General features: G+C 46.7%; 1 protein-coding gene and 1 long non-coding RNA gene across 5 annotated transcripts in view; one reads left to right on the top strand and one right to left on the bottom strand.

Moving 5' to 3' along the window:
* Positions 1-976: 976 nt before the first annotated feature.
* LOC311600681 lies at positions 977-5,039 on the bottom strand. The gene is made up of 2 exons (XR_014780310.1): positions 4,907-5,039; positions 977-2,905 (listed from the first exon to the last, which is right to left on the bottom strand). It is a non-coding gene; the product is annotated as an uncharacterized lncRNA (long non-coding RNA).
* Positions 5,040-5,808: 769 nt separating this feature from the next.
* ZCCHC17 (zinc finger CCHC-type containing 17) overlaps positions 5,809-18,162 on the top strand; it is a 40,116-nt gene continuing 27,762 nt past the window's right edge. The window contains exons 1-2 of one of the 4 annotated variants that reach the window (XM_084787672.1): positions 5,809-5,937; positions 10,679-10,799. In XM_084787672.1, coding sequence (XP_084643798.1) covers positions 10,734-10,799 — 66 coding nt within the window. In that variant the 5' untranslated portion in view covers positions 5,809-5,937; positions 10,679-10,733. Of the gene's footprint in view, positions 5,938-10,678; positions 10,800-18,162 lie in introns of those variants that run through there. The other 3 variants (XM_084787671.1, XM_084787674.1, XM_084787673.1) reach the window with 3 other exon arrangements.

Below are 18,162 nucleotides of genomic sequence, written 5' to 3'. Positions count from 1 at the left end.
GTGTGTGTGTGTGTGTGTGTGTGTGTGTGTGTGTGTGTGTATTTGTTTATGTGTGCTGGTATCCGATCTTGGAGTGTTACAGACAGTTGTGAGCTGCCATGTGGGTGCTGGAATTGAACCTGGTTCCCTTGGAAGAGCAGGCAGTGCTCTTAACCACTGAGCCATGAGCCATCTCTCCAGCCCCAGACGTTCATTTTCTAACATTCATTTGTTTGTTTTGTATCTGTGACTGGGGCGTGGGGACATGCTGCTGTAGCATTTGTGTGGAGGTCAGAGTACAACTTGAGGGTACTCTCCTTCTACCATGTGGGTTCTGCATTTGAACTCAGGTCATCAGGCTTGGTGGCAAGCACCTTATCCCTGAGCCATCTCCCTGGCCCTAACCTTGCCCCTACAGTGCTGCTCAGTAGAACTTTATGTGGGGCAGTAATGCTTCAATCTGCTCTCATTAGTGTCCATTTTTCTGGACACCAACAAGATAGCTAACAACTTTCAATTCAATTCTGACATTATCATCCCTGAATTATTATCAGACCCTACAGTTAAAGGGGCTCTGTCCCCCAAGATTGTCATGCCTCATGTGCCTTTAAACATGACCAGGTAGCTCTAACTTGAAGGTTCCCGTGCCCCCCTTCTTAAGTTTGGTAATTTGCTAGAGTAGATCAGGTGTGATGTACACGTGTAATCCCAGCACATAGGAAATAAAGGTAGGGGTATCACAAATTCAGGCCAGCCTGGGCTACACAATGAAGTGGGGGCCAGCCTGGGCTACAGTAAACTCTATTTAAAAACAAAACCCAAAACCAAATGAGCCAGGGCAATTAGTTACACCTTTAATCCCAGCAATCTGAAGGCAGAGCCAGACAGCTCAAAGTCAGCCTAGTCTACAGAGTGAGTTCCAGGATAGCCAAAGCTACACTGTGAGACTCTGTCTCCAAACAATCACCCAAAATACCAAAGTAAAAGTTCACAGAACTCAGGAAAAACCATTTACTTTCTTTTGCTGGTTACAATGAGATGAGAAGTCCAACTCAGCAGCAACAGTGGAAGGGACCCATAGGAGAGGTGTGAGCAGAGGGAGGAGAAGGTGTTGGTGCACTCACCAGGTCTACCCAGCATGCTCTGCAGCAACCCCTGAGCTCCATGACTGTCCACGTCCACAGGGACTGTTCCTCAGGGCCCTCTCCACCTGCTCCTTCATTCCCAGCTTTGGAGTTGGACGGATGGCACTGAAGTCCCTGCCCTCTCATCACTCAATGACCCACCCTGACCAGAGACTCAGATAATCATGGTTTACGGATTCTTTGCTAGGAACAAGGAGAAAGACCAAAACAGTACACATATGAACACACTCACATAGATATATACACACAGATATGTATTTTTAGTTTCTGTTATTATTATTGGCCTTCATGGGTGTTCCGGTGCACATGTGGAGGTCAGAGGGCAATTTCTGGGAGTCAGTTCTCTTTTCTCCACCCCCAAGATGCTGTCTGTTTTTTCTGCCTGGCTGCATACTCCAGGCTGGCTGGCCTGTGAGCTTGCAGGTGACTTCCCTGTCTCTGCCTCCCACTGCACAGTAGGAGTGCTGGGCCTCCATGTGTGGTTGTGTGTGTGTCTGCCAGGGCTGGAGGTCAGGCCCTCAGGCTTGCATCCAATTAGCTGCTGAGCCAGCTTGTTGTCATTTTTAATTTATTTGAACAAGATCTCACACTGTATATTGGGCAGCACCCACTGTACTCTTCCTACCCTAGGGTCCAGGTGATGAGATTATGGGTGTGCACTGGCCCATCCAGCCAAGTGCATTTTCTTTCTTTCTTTCTTTTTTTCATTTATTATTATGTATACAGTGCTCTGCCTGCATGTACATCTGCAGGCAGAGGAGGACATCAGATCACATTATAGATGATTGTGAGCCACCATGTGGTTGCTGGGACTTGAACTCAAGACCTCCGGTAGAGCAGACAACACTCTTAACTGTTGAGCTATCTCTTCAGCCCCACCAAACGCATTTTCATGGTTTATATTTATGTTTGTAGTCCAATACATTAGCTGCTGACTTTTTATTTTAACAATTAAATGTAAAATAGCTATCCTGCTGGTGACTGTCATAGTAAGAGCAGAGTCTGCTACAAGTACATATAGGAACAAATTAAAGTAGTGTGGAAAGAAAGTGCGGGAGACTGCTTTGAATTCACCTAAGCCATTCAGATGGCTGAGGGCCTAGTACAATGTCTGAGATATAGTGGATAGTCAGTGAGTCTTGTAGCATAAATACACAAATTCAAGTCCTGCACTAGTTTGACATGGGAAAATCACTTGGTTTTTGAGTCTTTAGTTTCCTCATAATGAGGGAGAAACTGTGAGCTTTAATCCTAGCATCTTGTGTAGTTTTGGTGGAAAACTTGAGTGGTTGACTTTCCTACAGTGTGTCTAGCTCCTCCAGGTGGGGGATGTCATTAGGTCTTGCCTTTGAAGGCCCAATTATATATAATATTCATTTATATTTATATTATATATATTTATGTGTTATCAGTATATAAATAAAAGCTGCAGAATGGGGCTGATGTTCCTATTTTAGACTCTGGTTATTTGATTGACAACACTGTTTTTCCTCCATCCTCTGACCCATTTTTGCTTGCAATGAAGTGTTAGTAAGTGTTTGACTGCATCTCTAATCCCAATAGATAAAGGGCCTGGAAGCACTGACTTCTCTGCCTGTGCTGTTGTCACATGCCACTCACTGGAGATGGCTCCCTGCAGCAGTCTAGAGAGGAAAGTGCAGTGTCTGTAGATGGAGTGTTGATTATGTCATGTTTTGGGCTGTCCCACTCTCTCTCGGATTGACAGTCTCACCATCTTGTTCTCCAACCAGTGGAAGTTGTGAAAGAGGTGACCGTTGAGCCTAAAACAATGGAAAGAACATTCTAAGATGTTTGGGTAACAAACTTACTCTCTCCCTCCCTCCCTTTCTCCGTCTCTCTCTGTGATTGAGGAGCCAGCTCTTTGCAAGGGTCAGGGTTGTGTCATTTTCTTTTATGGCAGACATTCAGTTGTGACTCCCTCTGTTTAAGCCTTGTTGGGTTTATTGAACATATGATGGATTTGATTTGCCTTTGGGCATTTGTAGCTTCATGTCATAAATCCTGGCACTGAAGACAGAGTAAAGCTCAGTGGAGCAGTGCTTGCCTTGTCTGCACAAGGCTCAGGATTCAGTCTCAGGAGAGACTGGAACTCAGAGAATCCATCTTCCTCTGCCTCCTGAGCACTGGGATTAAAGGTGTATACCATCACCAACATCACCACCACAACCACCTCCACCAGCACCAACACCAGAACCACTGCCACCATCATCACCACCACCAACCAGCTACATTTCTTACATTTTCAACATTCATAGAAAATACCTTAAATGGTTTTGGCCATGCATTTTTGCCTCTACTGATTTCTTTTTCTTTTTCTTTTTGGTTTTATTTTGTTTTTGTTTGAAACAGGATCTCTCTGTGTAGCCTTGGCTGTTCTGGACTCATTTTGTGGACCAGGCTGATCTTAAACTCAGAATCCTCCTGCCTCCCAAGTGCTGGGATTAAAGGTATATGCCACCATGCCCCGCTTAATTCCCCCCTTTGGGAATAGTTCCAACGATAATTTTCTATCAAATGCATGAATACCTTGGCCAGGGGTAGCATCTGACTAGCATGTGCAAGGCCCCAGAAGGAGAAAGGATAAACACCACAGAAGGAGAAAGTCAAAGGTGCAGCACCTTTACACCTGTGCTTTTACAGGAGCTCACCAAGTTGCCTTTCTGTCTGCTGCTCTGTGTGAATGGGGCTGAGTAGGTGGCTCAGCAGTTAGAGCAGTCGCTGCTCCTGCAGAGGACCTGAGTTTGTTTCTCAGCAGCCATGTTGGCTGCTCACAGCTCCCTGTAGTTCCAGCTCCAGGGCATCTGGTGCCCTCTTCTAGCCTCTCTGGGCACCTGCACATACAGACACACACTCAGACACCTGTGTGCAAACATGCATATGCATAATTAAAAATAAATCCTGTGAGGGGTTGGGGATGTAGCTCAGTGGCAGAATGCCTGCCTAGCGTGCAGGAGACTCGTGTTCAATCCCCAATACCACAGCAAACAAAACTCAGCGCTGTGCTGATGTGTTATCTTCTTGTATGTTTCACTTACCTTTCCCTCCCATCTTTTTGTGCTAGGAGCTGAACGCCCAGCCTAGTACAGACTAAGCCCATCTTCTCCTGCTGAGCTCTATCTACCGCAGCCTACAGTTATTGAACCAACGTTTATTGGGGCTGGAGAGACAGCTGGGTGTTTTAGAGCACTGGCTGTTCTTCCAGAGGACCAGGGTGTGGTTCCCAGCACCCACACGGCAGCTCACGGCTGTAACTCCAGTTCCAGGAGATCTAGCGCCCTCTTCAAGCACATACATCATGTACAGACATATATGCAGGCAAAACTCATATACATAAAGTAAAATAAAATGTAACCAGTGTTGGTTGGTTGATTAGGTTAAAGGATGCCTGTTCTCCACGCCACCAGCCCCGATTTAAACGGTGCTCTTAAGTTGTTTCAGTTTGTAGTTTCAATCTATGAAAATTTTTTCATTGAAAATTTAAAACTTTCCTTTAATCCCAGCACTCGGGAGGCAGAAGCAGGCAGATCGCTGAGAGTTCAAGGCCAGCCTGGTCTACAAAGTTAGTCCAGGACAGGCAAGGCTACACAAAGAATCCTTGTCTCGAAAAAACAAACAAACAAACAAAAACAAAAAAAAGAAAGAAAAGAAAATTTAAAACTTTCCCTGTATACCTCAACTCCTATCTTTTTTCCTACGCATGCATTCAGAGTACTAGTTTTTCTTTCTCTTTCTTGTGTTCAGGTCTGGTCCACCGAACTCACATGTCATCCTGTCGAGTGGATAAGCCTTCTGAGATAGTAGATGTTGGAGACAAAGTGTGGGTAAAGCTTACTGGCTGAGAGGTAAAGCTTCCTGTAATGCCATGTGGTTTGAAAGGATTATAAAAAGCTGGCGTTCCATTGGAATTCTGTGATGGTGCGTTTGTAAACGTCCATGGTGGCTGACATTCTTATTTTTAAATCTTGCCCCCGTCATCTGTCTGAAGCTTGAATCTTCTGGTTGTCTGTCCTGCAGTTTAGGAGAAACAGTATGAAGTACGGTGCAGGCGTGTGTGTAGAGGAATTTTAACTTAGAACATGGCTGCTCTGGCAAGAGATCACATCCAAAGACCCCCTAGATCTGTGTGATTTGGCTTGAATACAAATACACCTTTAAACTGGGCATGGTGGTGCACACCTGTAATCCCAGCACTCACGAGGCAGAGACTAGTCAATCACTACGAGTTCGAAGCCAGCCTGGTCCTCGAAGCGAGTCCAGAACAGCAAAGTTGCACAGAGAAACCCTGTCTCGACAGAACAAAAACAAACAAAACGCAAACACACCATGGATCCAGGAGACAGAGTTAGTTTGAGGCCAAGCAGAAAAATTTAGAGGCTAAGAGAAAAACCAGGTTGAGTAAATTAGCTGGGAGAGGAGTTTGAGCCAGAACAGCTCAGTTGAGCTAGCCAGCCCAGAGCGCAGTAAGAACAAGAAAGGACGAGTTTATTCTAAGTCTCAGAGGCTAAAAACGTTCGTGGACTAAGTTAGACTGGATGGAAGTTCCGACAGAGCTCTTCCTCCAGAACTTCCGGAGATGAGCGACCAATCCGTTTGCAGCATTTCCTTCTGTACCGCCCTCTGAACGCACTCTTGCGATTGGACCGTCATGATGACGTCACGAGGACGCAATTCTGGGATTGGAGCGCGGAGCTGGCGTCCCCTCCAAGGCGCCCGGTGCATTGTGGGTGAGAACGAGCAGAACCGTTTTGGCGTTCCTGGCGATGGAGCTGCTTCCCGGCTAGAAGCGCGCACAGTGAGTGTGTGGTGACCCCGCAGGGTGACTGTTGCGTACTGGAAGCCGCGAGTCGGTGTTAGGCCTGAGCCTGCCATTTTGAGCTGAGAACCCTGCCAGCTTGGGGGCAAGAGGGGTCCGGGAAAGAGTAGTCCCATGGCAGGCTGGAGCGGAGCTTTGGCATCTCTGGCCGCAGGACTCGGAACTGCACAAAGCCGATTCTGTGTCCAGCTCTCTGCTGGGTTTCCCAGCGACGGACTCGACTCCCGGCCTTCTGGCTTCCGTGCTGGCTTTGGCTCAGGAGGTCGATTTAGTTTTTGTTACTGGTCTAGCGGGCTTTTTTTTTTTTTTTAAAGGGTGTAATTTATGCCCCGATTCAGATAGCGATGAGGGAACTAGCCGATAGCTCCTCCAAAGCACAATTTTTGTGGAGTAATCTAAGATTCATGCTGAAGGACTAGGCCTTTTTGTAAATTATGGTGCAGAGGGTTGGGAGACACACTGAAGAAACACGGCCCCCAACCTCAGGGCGTGGGAAACGTGTTAAACAAATCTCACCAGTTGATTGGAAGACTAGTTAAGACAGTGATGCCTCATGCCGCGAGTAAACTAGTGTAAGCTGAAGGCTTTTCAGAGGAAACGGTGTCTGAGCTGTTGCTCTCTGATGGGACTATTCTTAATTAGGAGAGGGGAGGAAGGGAGACCTTTCCTCACAGAACAGCATGTGCGGTGGGCCCTGTCCCCTGGAAAGAGGATGACCCCCCTTCCCCCCCCCAGACACAAAGAGGCTTCAAGGGGGTGTGGTGCTTGTTGAGAGCGGGGGTCATGAAGATTTGCAGGAACTTGAAGCTTTTACTTTAAAATTAATAGGAAACCAGTGAGAGTTTCCTCTCTATGCCGGGGCTTGGGATGTGGTGGAGGAGGAGGAGGTGACTTTACTTCTCAGGCTTAGTGGGGTGGTGAGATTTGGAGACATGGGGGCATGTTTACTGGAGGCAAGCAAACCAGTTTGGGAGCACACACAGCAGTTCTGATCAGCAGTGTCAGTGAGCGCCCAGCTGGAGGTGGGACTGAAGACACTTTAACAGTATCTTGGCATAGCTGGGAAGTAAATGGGATAGGATTTGCTGATGGGTTGGATGCAAGAGAGGATTCTGCTCTTAGTCCTGACACTGGAGGCTGAGGCAGGAGGATTGCTACAAAATCAAAGCTGGCCTGGGCAATATTGTGGTTTTTTTTTTTTTCAACGCCCCCCCAAATTGCATAGAGAATCATATGTGGTTTGTGCCTGTGACCCCAGCCCTTGGAGGCAAGACAGAGGGTTTGAGTCTTGTTTTTGTTTTTTCGAGACAGAGTTTCTCTGTGTAGCCTTGGCTGTCCTGGACTCACTTTGTAGACCAGGCTGGCCTCGAACTCACAGCAATCGCCTGCCTCTGCCTCCCAAGTGCTGGGATTACATGCGTGGGCCACCACCCCTGGCAGAAGATTTGAGTTTTAAGCCAGCTTGTGGTACAGAGTGTTCTCCCCCCCCCCCCCCGCCCCCTTTAAAGCTTTTTATTTTCCTTTAAAAATCTTCCTTCCTTCCTTCCTTCCTTCCTTCCTTCCTTTCTTTCTAATTTATATGTGTGAGTGTCCTGGCTCATTTCATGTCAACTTGTGAGAAGATAAGGTCATCTGAGAGGAGAGAACCTCAATTGAGAAAGTGCCTCCATAGAGAATTCCGTAGGGCCCTTCCTTTCCTTCCTTCCTTTCTTTTGGCTTTTCCTTTTTTTCCGCTCAGACAGGGTCTCACTTTGCAGCTCTGGCTGTCCTGGAACTCACTAATGTAGACAAGGCTGGCCTTGAACTCAGAAGTCAGCCTGCTTCTGCCACCCAGGTCCATGCATGTCTTTGTACTTTGTGAATGCCTGGTGCTAGCAGCAGTCAGAAGAGACGTCAGATGTCTTGGGATTGTATTTGTGAGTCGCCCTGTAGGTGCTAGTAACCCTAACCTCAAGTCCTTTGCAAGAGGAACAAGTGCTCTCAACCTCGGAGCCTTCTCTCTAGCTCCTGCATAGTGAGATTCTAGCTGACAAAACCAGGGGCTGGGGATGTGACCTCTGGGTTCAATCCTTAGTACTTCAAAAAGAAAATCAAGACCCTCCCTATTTAAAAAAAAAACTGCTTAAGGTTTCTGTTCTGTGATAAAGGAACTTTAGGGCAGGTGTAGTGCTTTCACACCTTTAGTTGGAGCACTCAGGAGGCGAAGGCAGGTAGATATCTGTGATGTCAAGGCTAGTCAATGCAGTTCCAGGACATCCAGAGCTACATAGAGATAAGTCTGTCTCAAAAGAGAGAGCTCTTTTTGTTTTCTTTTGTTTTTCGAGACAGGGTTTCTCTGTGTAGCCTTGGCTGTCCTGGACTCGCTTTACAGGCTGGCCTTGAACTCACAGGGATCTGCCTGCCTCTGCCTCCTGAGTGCTGAGATTAAAGGCCTGTGCCACCAGGCCCAGCTGATATAGCTCTTTATAACCTAATTTTTTAGAAAAAAAAATATGGATGTTTTGCCTGAAATTATATATGTGGACCATGTATAAGCCTGGTGCCTAAGGAGGTCAGAAAAAAAGGCATAAACCTGGTTCCATCAGAAGAGCAGTCAGTGCCTTTACCTGCTGAAGCTCTCTCTTCAGCCCTCTTCTGCTCTCACAGCCTAATTTTGCAAGGAACAACCTAGTGTAGTACTCTTTCCATGACTTTGTGTGGATGAGGGGAACTACAGGGTCCACTCATCACAGTTGCGCCAGTGCTAGTATAGATTCTACAGTTCATTTCTGCTGCCCCAGTGCTAGTATAGATTCTATAGTTCACTAATTAGCTTTCCAAGGGTTGGAGGGATTAGGAAAGGTCTCTTAATAGAACCATTGAGTTCAAATTATTAACACCTGCTCTGGCATGGTAGGCCAGGGATGCTGGGCAAAGGAAGGCAAAATCTGGACATGAGACTACATAGCTGGGAAATCAGAGAGGTGGGGTCCATTTCTCAAGAACGTGCAGACCAGCCTCCATCCTGTGCACTATTGTTAGTGTGCACATGTTCCTGTGCGCAGGTGGGCATGCATGCATGTGTATGTATGGAGATGAGAGATTGACATCACATATCTCTTTCAGTTGCTCTCCACTGTATTTACTGAGATGCTCTCTCTCACTAACCCTGATGCTCCCTGATTCCACTAGATTTGCTGGCCACCTAGTAATAAAAAGAATGAAACCCACCCAGGTGTGATGTTTATCCTATAGCAGTTATTTAGGATGATAAGGTAGGAAGGTCACTTCATCTCAGGAGTTCAGCAGGTTCTAGAGCTAGCCTGGGCAATATAGTGAGACGGCATCTCAAAACAGTGGCGGTGGGCATGAGTCCAGTGGTTAAGGCAACCTCCTAACACTAAATGTGAGGGAATAAGGATGGAGAGGAAAGAAACAGTGGCGGTGGACATAAAGTTCACTGGTCCAGTCCTACGTAGCATGTACAGGGTTTTAGAGTTGATATTATTATAAACAAAAACTGGTCGGGAGCAAAGCCAAGCATGGCCACACATGCCTGTAATTCCAGCACGGAGGAGGCAGATGCAAGGTGTCTCCACAAGCTAAAGGACACCCTGAGCTACATAGGGAAACTCCTGTCTCAAGAAACTAGGCTAGGAAGATGGTTCAGCAGGGCAGGATAATTGCTGCGCAAGTGCGAGGGCCTGAGTTCCAAACCCCAGAGTGTACATAAGAAGCCAACACTGGTTCCTTGGATCTGTGAGTGTGGTGCTGTGAGGGAGGAAAGGGTCCACGGGGCTTGCCGGCCGCCTGCCTCGCTCCAGCGTGAGTGAGAGGCCCTGACTCGAGGGAATGGAATGGAGGGTGATGGAGCAGGAGCCTGACTTCCTCTGGCTCCGTGCACAGCAGCATACAGGCACGCCCATACACCACACACACTAATCAATATGCACAAAAGTAACAACATCCCAGACAAACTAGCCAGCCAACCAAACCAGCCCCCTACTTAGGCTGAAATTCCAGTAGCCTAGTGACTTTGGGTAAGTAACAGATCAGAAAGAAGTGACATCCAGGTTCCCAAATGACCCACAATTTGGTGCTGAGATGTGGATTAGAGTGCACGGTGTGGCCTAATGGCGTTACTTTTTGGAGAATATCCATGGGCTGTCTGTGCATTTCTTACTCTCTTTGTGTTTCTGGGCATGAACTTAGGGTTTGAGGCTGCGTGGTAGGCAACTTCTCTGCCACTCACCTCCTTATCCAGCCTCATTTGTTATTCCTTGTGTGTGTGTGATGTATATGCTCGTGTGTGTGTGTGTGTGTGTGTGTGTGTGTGTGTGTGTTTGTGTTTGAGACAGGGTCTCACTGTGTGTTTTTGGCTGTCATAGAACTCATGTAGACCAGGTTGACCTGGAACTTGCAGAGATCTGCCTGCTTCTGCCTTCGGAGTACTGGGATTAAAGGTGCACACCACCACCACCACCGCCGCCACCACTGGCCTCTTTTGAGACACAGTTGCCCACTGAACCTAGGGTTCAGCCTGGTAGGCTGTCTGGCCAGTAGGTCACTGACTTGGGATCCATCTCTCTCTGTCCCCTGCCACAGGGGTTACAGACATGTGCCTGGCTTTGTGTGGATCTGAACTTAGGTCCTGATGGTTGTGCAGTGGGCTCTTTAATGGTTGGGTCATCCTTTCTTCTCTAATACAGATGTCTCTCTAATTGTTGTTTCTTTCTGAAAGGACGTTTGAATTAGCTTTAGCAGAAGAGAAATGGAGGAGCCATAGAATATTAAGGATGAATTCAGGAAGGCCCGAGACCATGGAAAACCTGCCTGCACTCTATTCTATTTTTCAAGGAGAGGTATGTTTTGTACTTTGAAACTTCCCTTTTAGAGAGAACTAAGAGTGTGTTGTGGGAAACATCTGGGGTTATTCTCCTGTCCGTTTGAAAGTGTCTTGAATGGGAAGGCCATGGGCCTCCTCCAAGCTACACACTTCTGTGTACTCAACACCTTCGTTTTGGTGCCTCAAAGAATCTCTGACTTAGATTTTAAACTTTTTTTTTTTTTTGGTCACAAAACAGGTTTCTCTCCCAGGTTTTTTGTTTGTTTGTTTTATTTTAGCAGATGGGACTGTTATCCATTTGGTTCCAAAGCTAGAAATCTGGTCATTGTACTTGATTTCATCCTTTGACTTGGTCTTGAGTTTCCCTCTCTAGTTCCTTCATGAGTTCTAATTGTATCTCCAGTCTCCATGGTTACTTATGCCTCTGCTACCTCTTATCCGAGCTCTACATATTGTTTTGGTTTTTTTTTCAAGATAGGGTTTCTCTGTGTAGCCTTTGCTGTCCTAGACTCACTTTGTAAACCAGGCTGGCCTCGAACTCACAGCGATCCGCCTGCCTTTGCCTCCCGAGTGCTGGGATTACAGGCATGTGCCACCATGTCTGGCTCTACATCTCTTTCTTGGCTCTGACTGGAATTTCCTGCTTCTGTTGCAGCCCCTCCCCAATTTGTTCGTGACACTGCACTCAGAATAGCAGTTCAAAAACAGGTCATTGTTAGGAATGTGGCTCAGTTGGCAGAGTGCTTGCCCAGCATGCAGGAGACCCTTGAGGTTCATCCCAGCAGCACAGAAACAGGTGTTGGTGGTGCACGCCTGTAATCCCCTCTGAGGAGATGGAGGCGGGAGGGTTAGGAGTTCAGCTCAGGTTGCCGGCTTGGTGGCAAGCCCTGCACCTGCTTGCCATCCCTGTTGTTGTTTAGTTTTGAGACACGGTCTCGCTCTTTAACTTAGACTGATCCCAAACTTACTTTGTAGTCAAGCCTTGGACTCAACTTACAGCGATCCTCCTGTATTAGCCTTCCACATGTTGTAATTACAAGCGTGAACTACTTCACGTGGCCTAATATATGTTTTTATGTTACCATTAAGAAGTGAAGGAGGGTCTTTGCAGCCCTGGATGGTCTAGAACCTGCTATTTAGACCAGGCTGGCCTCTGTCTCCTGAGTGTGGGGATTAAAGGCGGATGTCATCACCACGCCCGGCCTCTTTTTGTTTTTTTCTTTGTTTTTGACACAGGGTCTCTCTAGGTATTTGAGCTTGTCTTACTTAGGATTTCTGTTGCTGTGGTAAAACACCATGACCAAGAGCAACTTAGGGAGGAGAGGGTTTGTTTCACTTGTACTCCATATCACAGTCCATACAAGCAATCAGGACAGAAGCTCAGTGTAGGATGCTGGAAATAGGAACGGAAGCAGAGGCCAGGGAAGAATGCTGCTTTTGGCTTGCTCAACCTGCTTTCTTTCCTAATTAAAAAAAAGAATTATTTATTTTTAATTTATATGCATTGGTGTTTTGCCTTGCTTGTATGTCTGTGTGAGGGTGTCCGATCCTGGAGTTACAACAGTTATGAGCTGTCATAAGGATGCTGGAAATTGAACCTGGGTCGTCTGGAAGAGCAGCCTGTTCTTACCTCCTGAGCTGTCTCTCTAGCCCCTCAACCTGCTTTCTTATACATCTCAGGACCGCCTGCCCAGGGGTGGCACCACCCACAGTGGAATGGGCCGTCATTAATCAAGAAAATGTTCCACACGTCTGTCTGATAAGGGGCATTTTCTCAGTTGAGGGTCCTTCCTGAATGACTCTAGCTTGTGCTATGTTGACACCAGACTAGACAATCTAGAAGTCACTGTGCAGGCTAGGCCAAGTTGGAACTTGTGGTTGCCTTCCCTCTACCTCCATAGCTTTGAATGCCTTTTTAGCAGCTCATGGTGTAAGGTTGTCCAGACATACTTTTGCATGCTTGTAATTCCAGCCCTGGGGAAGTGCAGGCAAGAGGATCATATCTGTCCATGTCAGCTTGGGCTACAGAGTGAGGGCCTGTCTTGATCAAACCAATTAAAAAACAAGCCAGGCATGGTAGTGTACACTTTTAATTCCAGAGTGGCAGAGGCAGGTAGATCTCTGAGTTTGAGGTCAACCTGGTCTACAGAGTGAGTTCATCGGCTAGTATTAAATGGAGGACCAGTTACGTTAAGATTGAAAACAATTGGGGGCTGGAGAGGTAGCTCAGCAGTTTAAGGGCACTGACTGCTCCTCCAGAGGTCCTGAGTTCAATTCCCAGCAACCACATGGTGGCTCCCAACCATCTATAATGTAATTTGCTGCCCTCTTCTGGCCTGCAGGTGTGCATGCAGGCAGAGCACTGTATACATAATAATAAATAACTTTTAAAAAAAAGATTGAAAACAATGGCCCAGTGTGGTGGCTCACGCCTTTAATCCTGCACTTGGAAGGCAGAGGCAGGAGTTTGAGGCCAGCTTGGTCTTCAAAGTGAGTCCATGACAACCAAGGCTAATACAGAGAGACCATCTCTTGAAACTGCCCCCCCCACCAAAAAAAAAAAAAAGATTGAAAACAATGGCCAGGTGTAGTACCTCATCTTTTCATCCCAGCATTTGGAGGCAGAGGCAGCCTGATCTCTAGTGTACATAGTAAGTTCTAGGCCAGCCAGAGCTACACAGTAAGACCCTATTTAAAAACAAACTCAGAAACAAAATTGAAAAAAAGAGATTGAACTCCTAAAGTGAGTTAGTGCACACAAACATACATATGTGTACACACACATTGCACACTATATGAACGCAGGTCGTTATAAATATCTCCATAAAACTAACTCCTTCCAGAGGGTAAGGAGGCTCTTCCTAGAAGCTCAGGAATCGCCCATGGGTAACAAATGGCCAAGCTGGCTTCTCAGTCTTCCAAGTCTGCTCCTGCCAGGCTCTAGCTGGGGTAGCAGGAGCTCACTGAAGTTCAAGGAGGAACCGGAAGCTGCATGAGAGAAGGCTGTAAGTGAGCGGTGGTGTGGAGCGGGCATTTGCTACTCTGTGGGTTCTTCTTTCTTCCACTCTTCTCCACCCATTTACCTCCCAACACTAGAAATGAGAGAGGAAAAGGATAGAGGGGAAAGGGAGAGATCCCTGAATAAAGTCAGGGTCAGAAAAGGGGTGAAGTTACCTTCAGATTAGGAGTGTCGAGCTCCTCGAGGCCAGTTTAATCTTCACCATCAGGTTATCTAATAATTTGCTGTTTACTTAATAAACTATGACCAACAGCAGCCAACAACCCACCTATTGGAGCTCTAGCATTTATATACCCTCTGAAAAAAACCCCAGATTTCCAGATGTCACAGCTGCAGAAACCGTCTGCAGCAGGAACTGTTTGCTAGAGCAAACCATAGTTAGCCATATCCCCACACCTGAGGTTAGAGCGAAAACGTTTTCTTACAATATTTCTGTGGTTTTGATTTTGGTTTTAGTTTTATGAGACATGGTTTCTCTGTGTAACTCCCTTGTCTGTCCTGGAACTCTCTTTGTAGATCAGACTGGCCTGAAACTCACAGAGATCTGCCCGCCTCTGCCTTTGCCTCCTAAGTGCTGGGAATAAAGGTATGTGCTATCTTGCCCGACTATTTCTGCTTTGTTTTTGCTTTAAAAAAAAAAATTATTCATTACATATACAGTGTTCTGCCTCCATGTTGCCTGCAGGCCAGGAGAGGACAACAGATCTAATTTTAGATGGTTGTGAGCCACCATGTGATTGCTGGGAATTGAACTCAGGACCTCTGGAAAAGCAACCAGTGCTCTTAATCTCTGAGCCATCTCTACAGCCCAAATTTCTGTGGTTTTTGTTTGTTGGTTTTGTTTTGTTTTTGTTTTTGTTTTGAGACAGGGTTTCTCTTCGGAGCCTTGACTGTCCTAGACTTACTTTGTAGACCAGGCCTCTGCCTCCCTGAATGCTAGGATTACAGGCTTGTGGCAACACCAACCACCCCCACTCCCCAGCTATTTCTGTTTTTGTTTGTTTGTTTGTTTTTTTGTTTTCCCCTGAGATAGGGATCTCACAGAGATCCACCTGCCTCTGCCCCCCAAGTACTGGGATTACAGGCTTGCTCCACCACACTGAGCTCTATTTGTGTATTGTTTTAAAAGATTTATTATTTATTATTATGTTTACAGAGCTCTGCCTACATGTACATCTGCAGGCCAGAGGAGGGTATCAGATCATATTATAGATGGCTGTGGGCCACCATGTGGTTGCTGGGAATTGAACTCATGACCTCTGGAAGAACAGTCAGTGCTCTTAACCACGGAGCCACCTCTCCAGCCCCTATTTCTGTATTTTTAAAGAAACTAAAATTCTAAAATTTTCACTGTAGCAGTGCATAGTAGATAGTAGGTATGCTTCTGTTATAGCGTTTATCAGAGTAACAGTTTAACTTCACTAACTGTGTATAATGATTTATCTTGGGCAGTCTGTATTCTTTTAATAACTGGCTAGGCAGCTTCTAATTTTTTTTGTTTTGTTTGTTTTGTTGTTGTTGTTGATATTGTTTCATTTTGTTTCTTTGAAATAGGGTTTCTTTCTTTCTTTCTTTTTGTTTTTTGAGACAGGGTTTCTCTGTGTAGACTTAGCTATCCTACACCAGGCTGGCCTCTAACTCACAGCAATCTGCTTGCCTCTGCCTCCCAAGTGCTCAGATTAAAGATGTGTGCCACCACAGCCTGGCTGAAATAGGATTTCTTTGTTTAGCCCTGGCTATCCTAGAACTAGCTTTGAGACCAGGCTGGCCTGGAACTCAGTGATCTGCTTGCCCCTGCCTCCTGCGTGCTGGAATTAAAGGTTTGTACCACCATCTCCAGAGAGGCATCTATTTCCACCCCCATCCCCCAGACAGGGTCTCTCTGTGTAGCCTTGGCGGTCCTAGTCTCACTTTGTAGACCAGGCTGGCCTTGAAGTCACCAAGATCCACCTGAGGCATCTATTTTTTAAAAGTTGTTTCTATTTCATACGCTCTGGCTTGGTACCTGGCACAAATAGCTGCTGTATACATATTAGCAAATGCCTGTGCCTCCAGCTGGTAGGGCCAGTTGTCCTTGAAGAAACTGGTCCAAATTATGTTGTAGCATTCATCTCTAATAGGCTTACCAGGGATGGGGGCATTGTGCAGTGACAGCGTAGATGAGAAAGAAGCCAATATCCGTCTTCTCCTCACCCTCTGAGATCTCGCCGCCAGTATCTATGGAGTGTGGTATAAGGAGAGCAGTGGGAGCCAGAGTTTGTCTTAGACTTCCACAGTCAAAAGAAATGCTTGAGGGTGATTAGTGTTGGCTAGGTAGAAATGTCATTGAGGTAAAATTTGAGATGCTCTCTGCCTGGATGAGCTCCTTTCTAACTTTGGCCCAGGAGCGCTGAGCCTCAGGCTCATCATTTGCATTAGGGGCAGCACAGGTTTCAAGGCCCACGCAGGCTCTTCTTTAAAGGTGGAAATTCATTTAGCCCAGGCCTGAGTTTCAGCTGAGATAATTTCTGAATTTCTCCCATCCACCCTCCTGTGTCACTTGAGTGATTATTCTTGGGCCCCAGGAAGACTGTGCCCATCTATGGCAGGTGTCATCCTGCTAATTTCCACTCTGATGGGAACCCTAGGATACACAGTGGAGGAGACACCTGGGGCAGGAGCCGGACAATACTGGAGAGCTGAAAGCCTCTCTTCTGAAGCGCACTAACATTTCCTTCTGGGAGAGGCCAAACTTAGGTCTTTCATTACCTCTGAAGACACTAAGTGAGCCTGCAGCCTCAGGAGTGGGAAGTTCTTTTGTCCTACTTTACAGCAGCAAGGTGGTTTGGGCCCTGACTTCCAGTGCTGCTGTGAAGTTTGTCAGCTAACTGCTTCTTAATAATGCCATGCTGTATGTGAGCTCGTCCTGTTCTTAGTGTCCTAGAGCAAATGCCACTCCAAGGGCTTTAGGTGAGACAGAAAGAAGACATGGAAAGACTTGGGGCTGGAAAGACGGCCCAGTGGGTAAGAGCACTTACTGCCCTTACAGAAGACACGGGTTCGTCCCCTGGAACCTGCATGGTGGCACATACTCATCTGTAACTTCAGTTGCAGGTGACCCAGTGTCCTTCTGTGTCCTCCCTAGACACCAGGCATGTGTATAGTGCACACACATGCATATAGGCCAAATATTCATTCATAAAATAAATAAAGGGTTTCTCTGTGTAACCTTGACTATCCTGGACTCGCTTTCTAGACCAGGCTAGCCTTCAACTCACAGCAATCTACCTGCCTCTGCCTCCCAAGTGCTGGGATTAAAGGTAAGGTGTGTGCCACTACCTCCCAGCGAAGTGAGTGTTTTTAAAAAAAGATAGCAGGCTAGAAAGATGGCTCAGTGGTTGAAATCACTGGCTGCTCTTCCAGAAGACCCAAGTTCAATTCCCAGCGCCCGTGTGGTATCTCACAACCATCTGTAACTCCAGTTCCAGGGGACACCTGTTTCTGGCTCTGTGGGCTCTGCATGCACATGGTATACTGACGTACATGCAAACAAAACACCTATACCGTACACATAATAGGAATAAAATAAAATTTTTTGTAAAAGTGTGAATGCCTTTAACCCCAGCACTTGGGAAAGCAAAGGCAGGCATATGTCTGGTTTGAAGGCCAGACTGGTCTACAAAGTGATTTCCAGGCCAAGCAGACCTACATAGTGAGATCCTGTCTCAGAAAACAACATGCAGAAAACCAGTTGTGGCTTGAGCATGCCTTCTCAGCACCTGAGGTTCTGAATTGAGTAATGCTGAAGTTTGGTGAAGCCGGAGACCTGGGGCTCCAGGGATCCAGGTTCTGTCCCTCCCTTCATTCTAGCAGCCTTGGCCTCTCTTTACTTCTGCTGTCTTGAGTTATAAGTCATCAAAACCTGTACACTGTTGCGTGCACATGGTGTGCTAGACTCCAGTGTCAGGCACGTGATGTACGCCTTTTCTTACCTATAGCAGCAAATGGAAACAACGGAGTGTAGGAGGCCACAGGCAGGACATGGTAAGTTAGGATTGGAAGCCACACCTCTCTCTGCAAAGCCCTCACTCTTTCTGCACACAGGACACTCCATGCATGTTTCTAGGATTGTCACCAGGACAACAGGGTGTCAGGTGTCTCAGTTGTCCCCTACCTCTGAACCTTACAGTTGTATGATGAGAAGGAATCAGGGCCGGCTCCGGTATAATTGAGACTGAGTTGCTGCTGCTGCTGCTGCTGCTGCTGCTGCTGCTGCTGCTGCTGCTGCTTCTGCTTCTCCTTCTCCTTCTCCTTCTCCTTCTCCTTCTCCTTCTCCTTCTCCTTCTCCTTCTCCTTCTCCTTCTCCTTCTCCTTCTCCTTC

The sequence above is a fragment of the Acomys minous genome (genome assembly GCF_964271855.1).
Source record: "Acomys minous genome assembly, chromosome: 6".
In the NCBI taxonomy this organism is placed as follows: Eukaryota; Metazoa; Chordata; class Mammalia; order Rodentia; family Muridae; genus Acomys; species Acomys minous.
The sequence above is the reverse complement of the archived record's forward strand: the minus strand, read 5'-3'. Positions and strand labels throughout refer to the sequence as shown.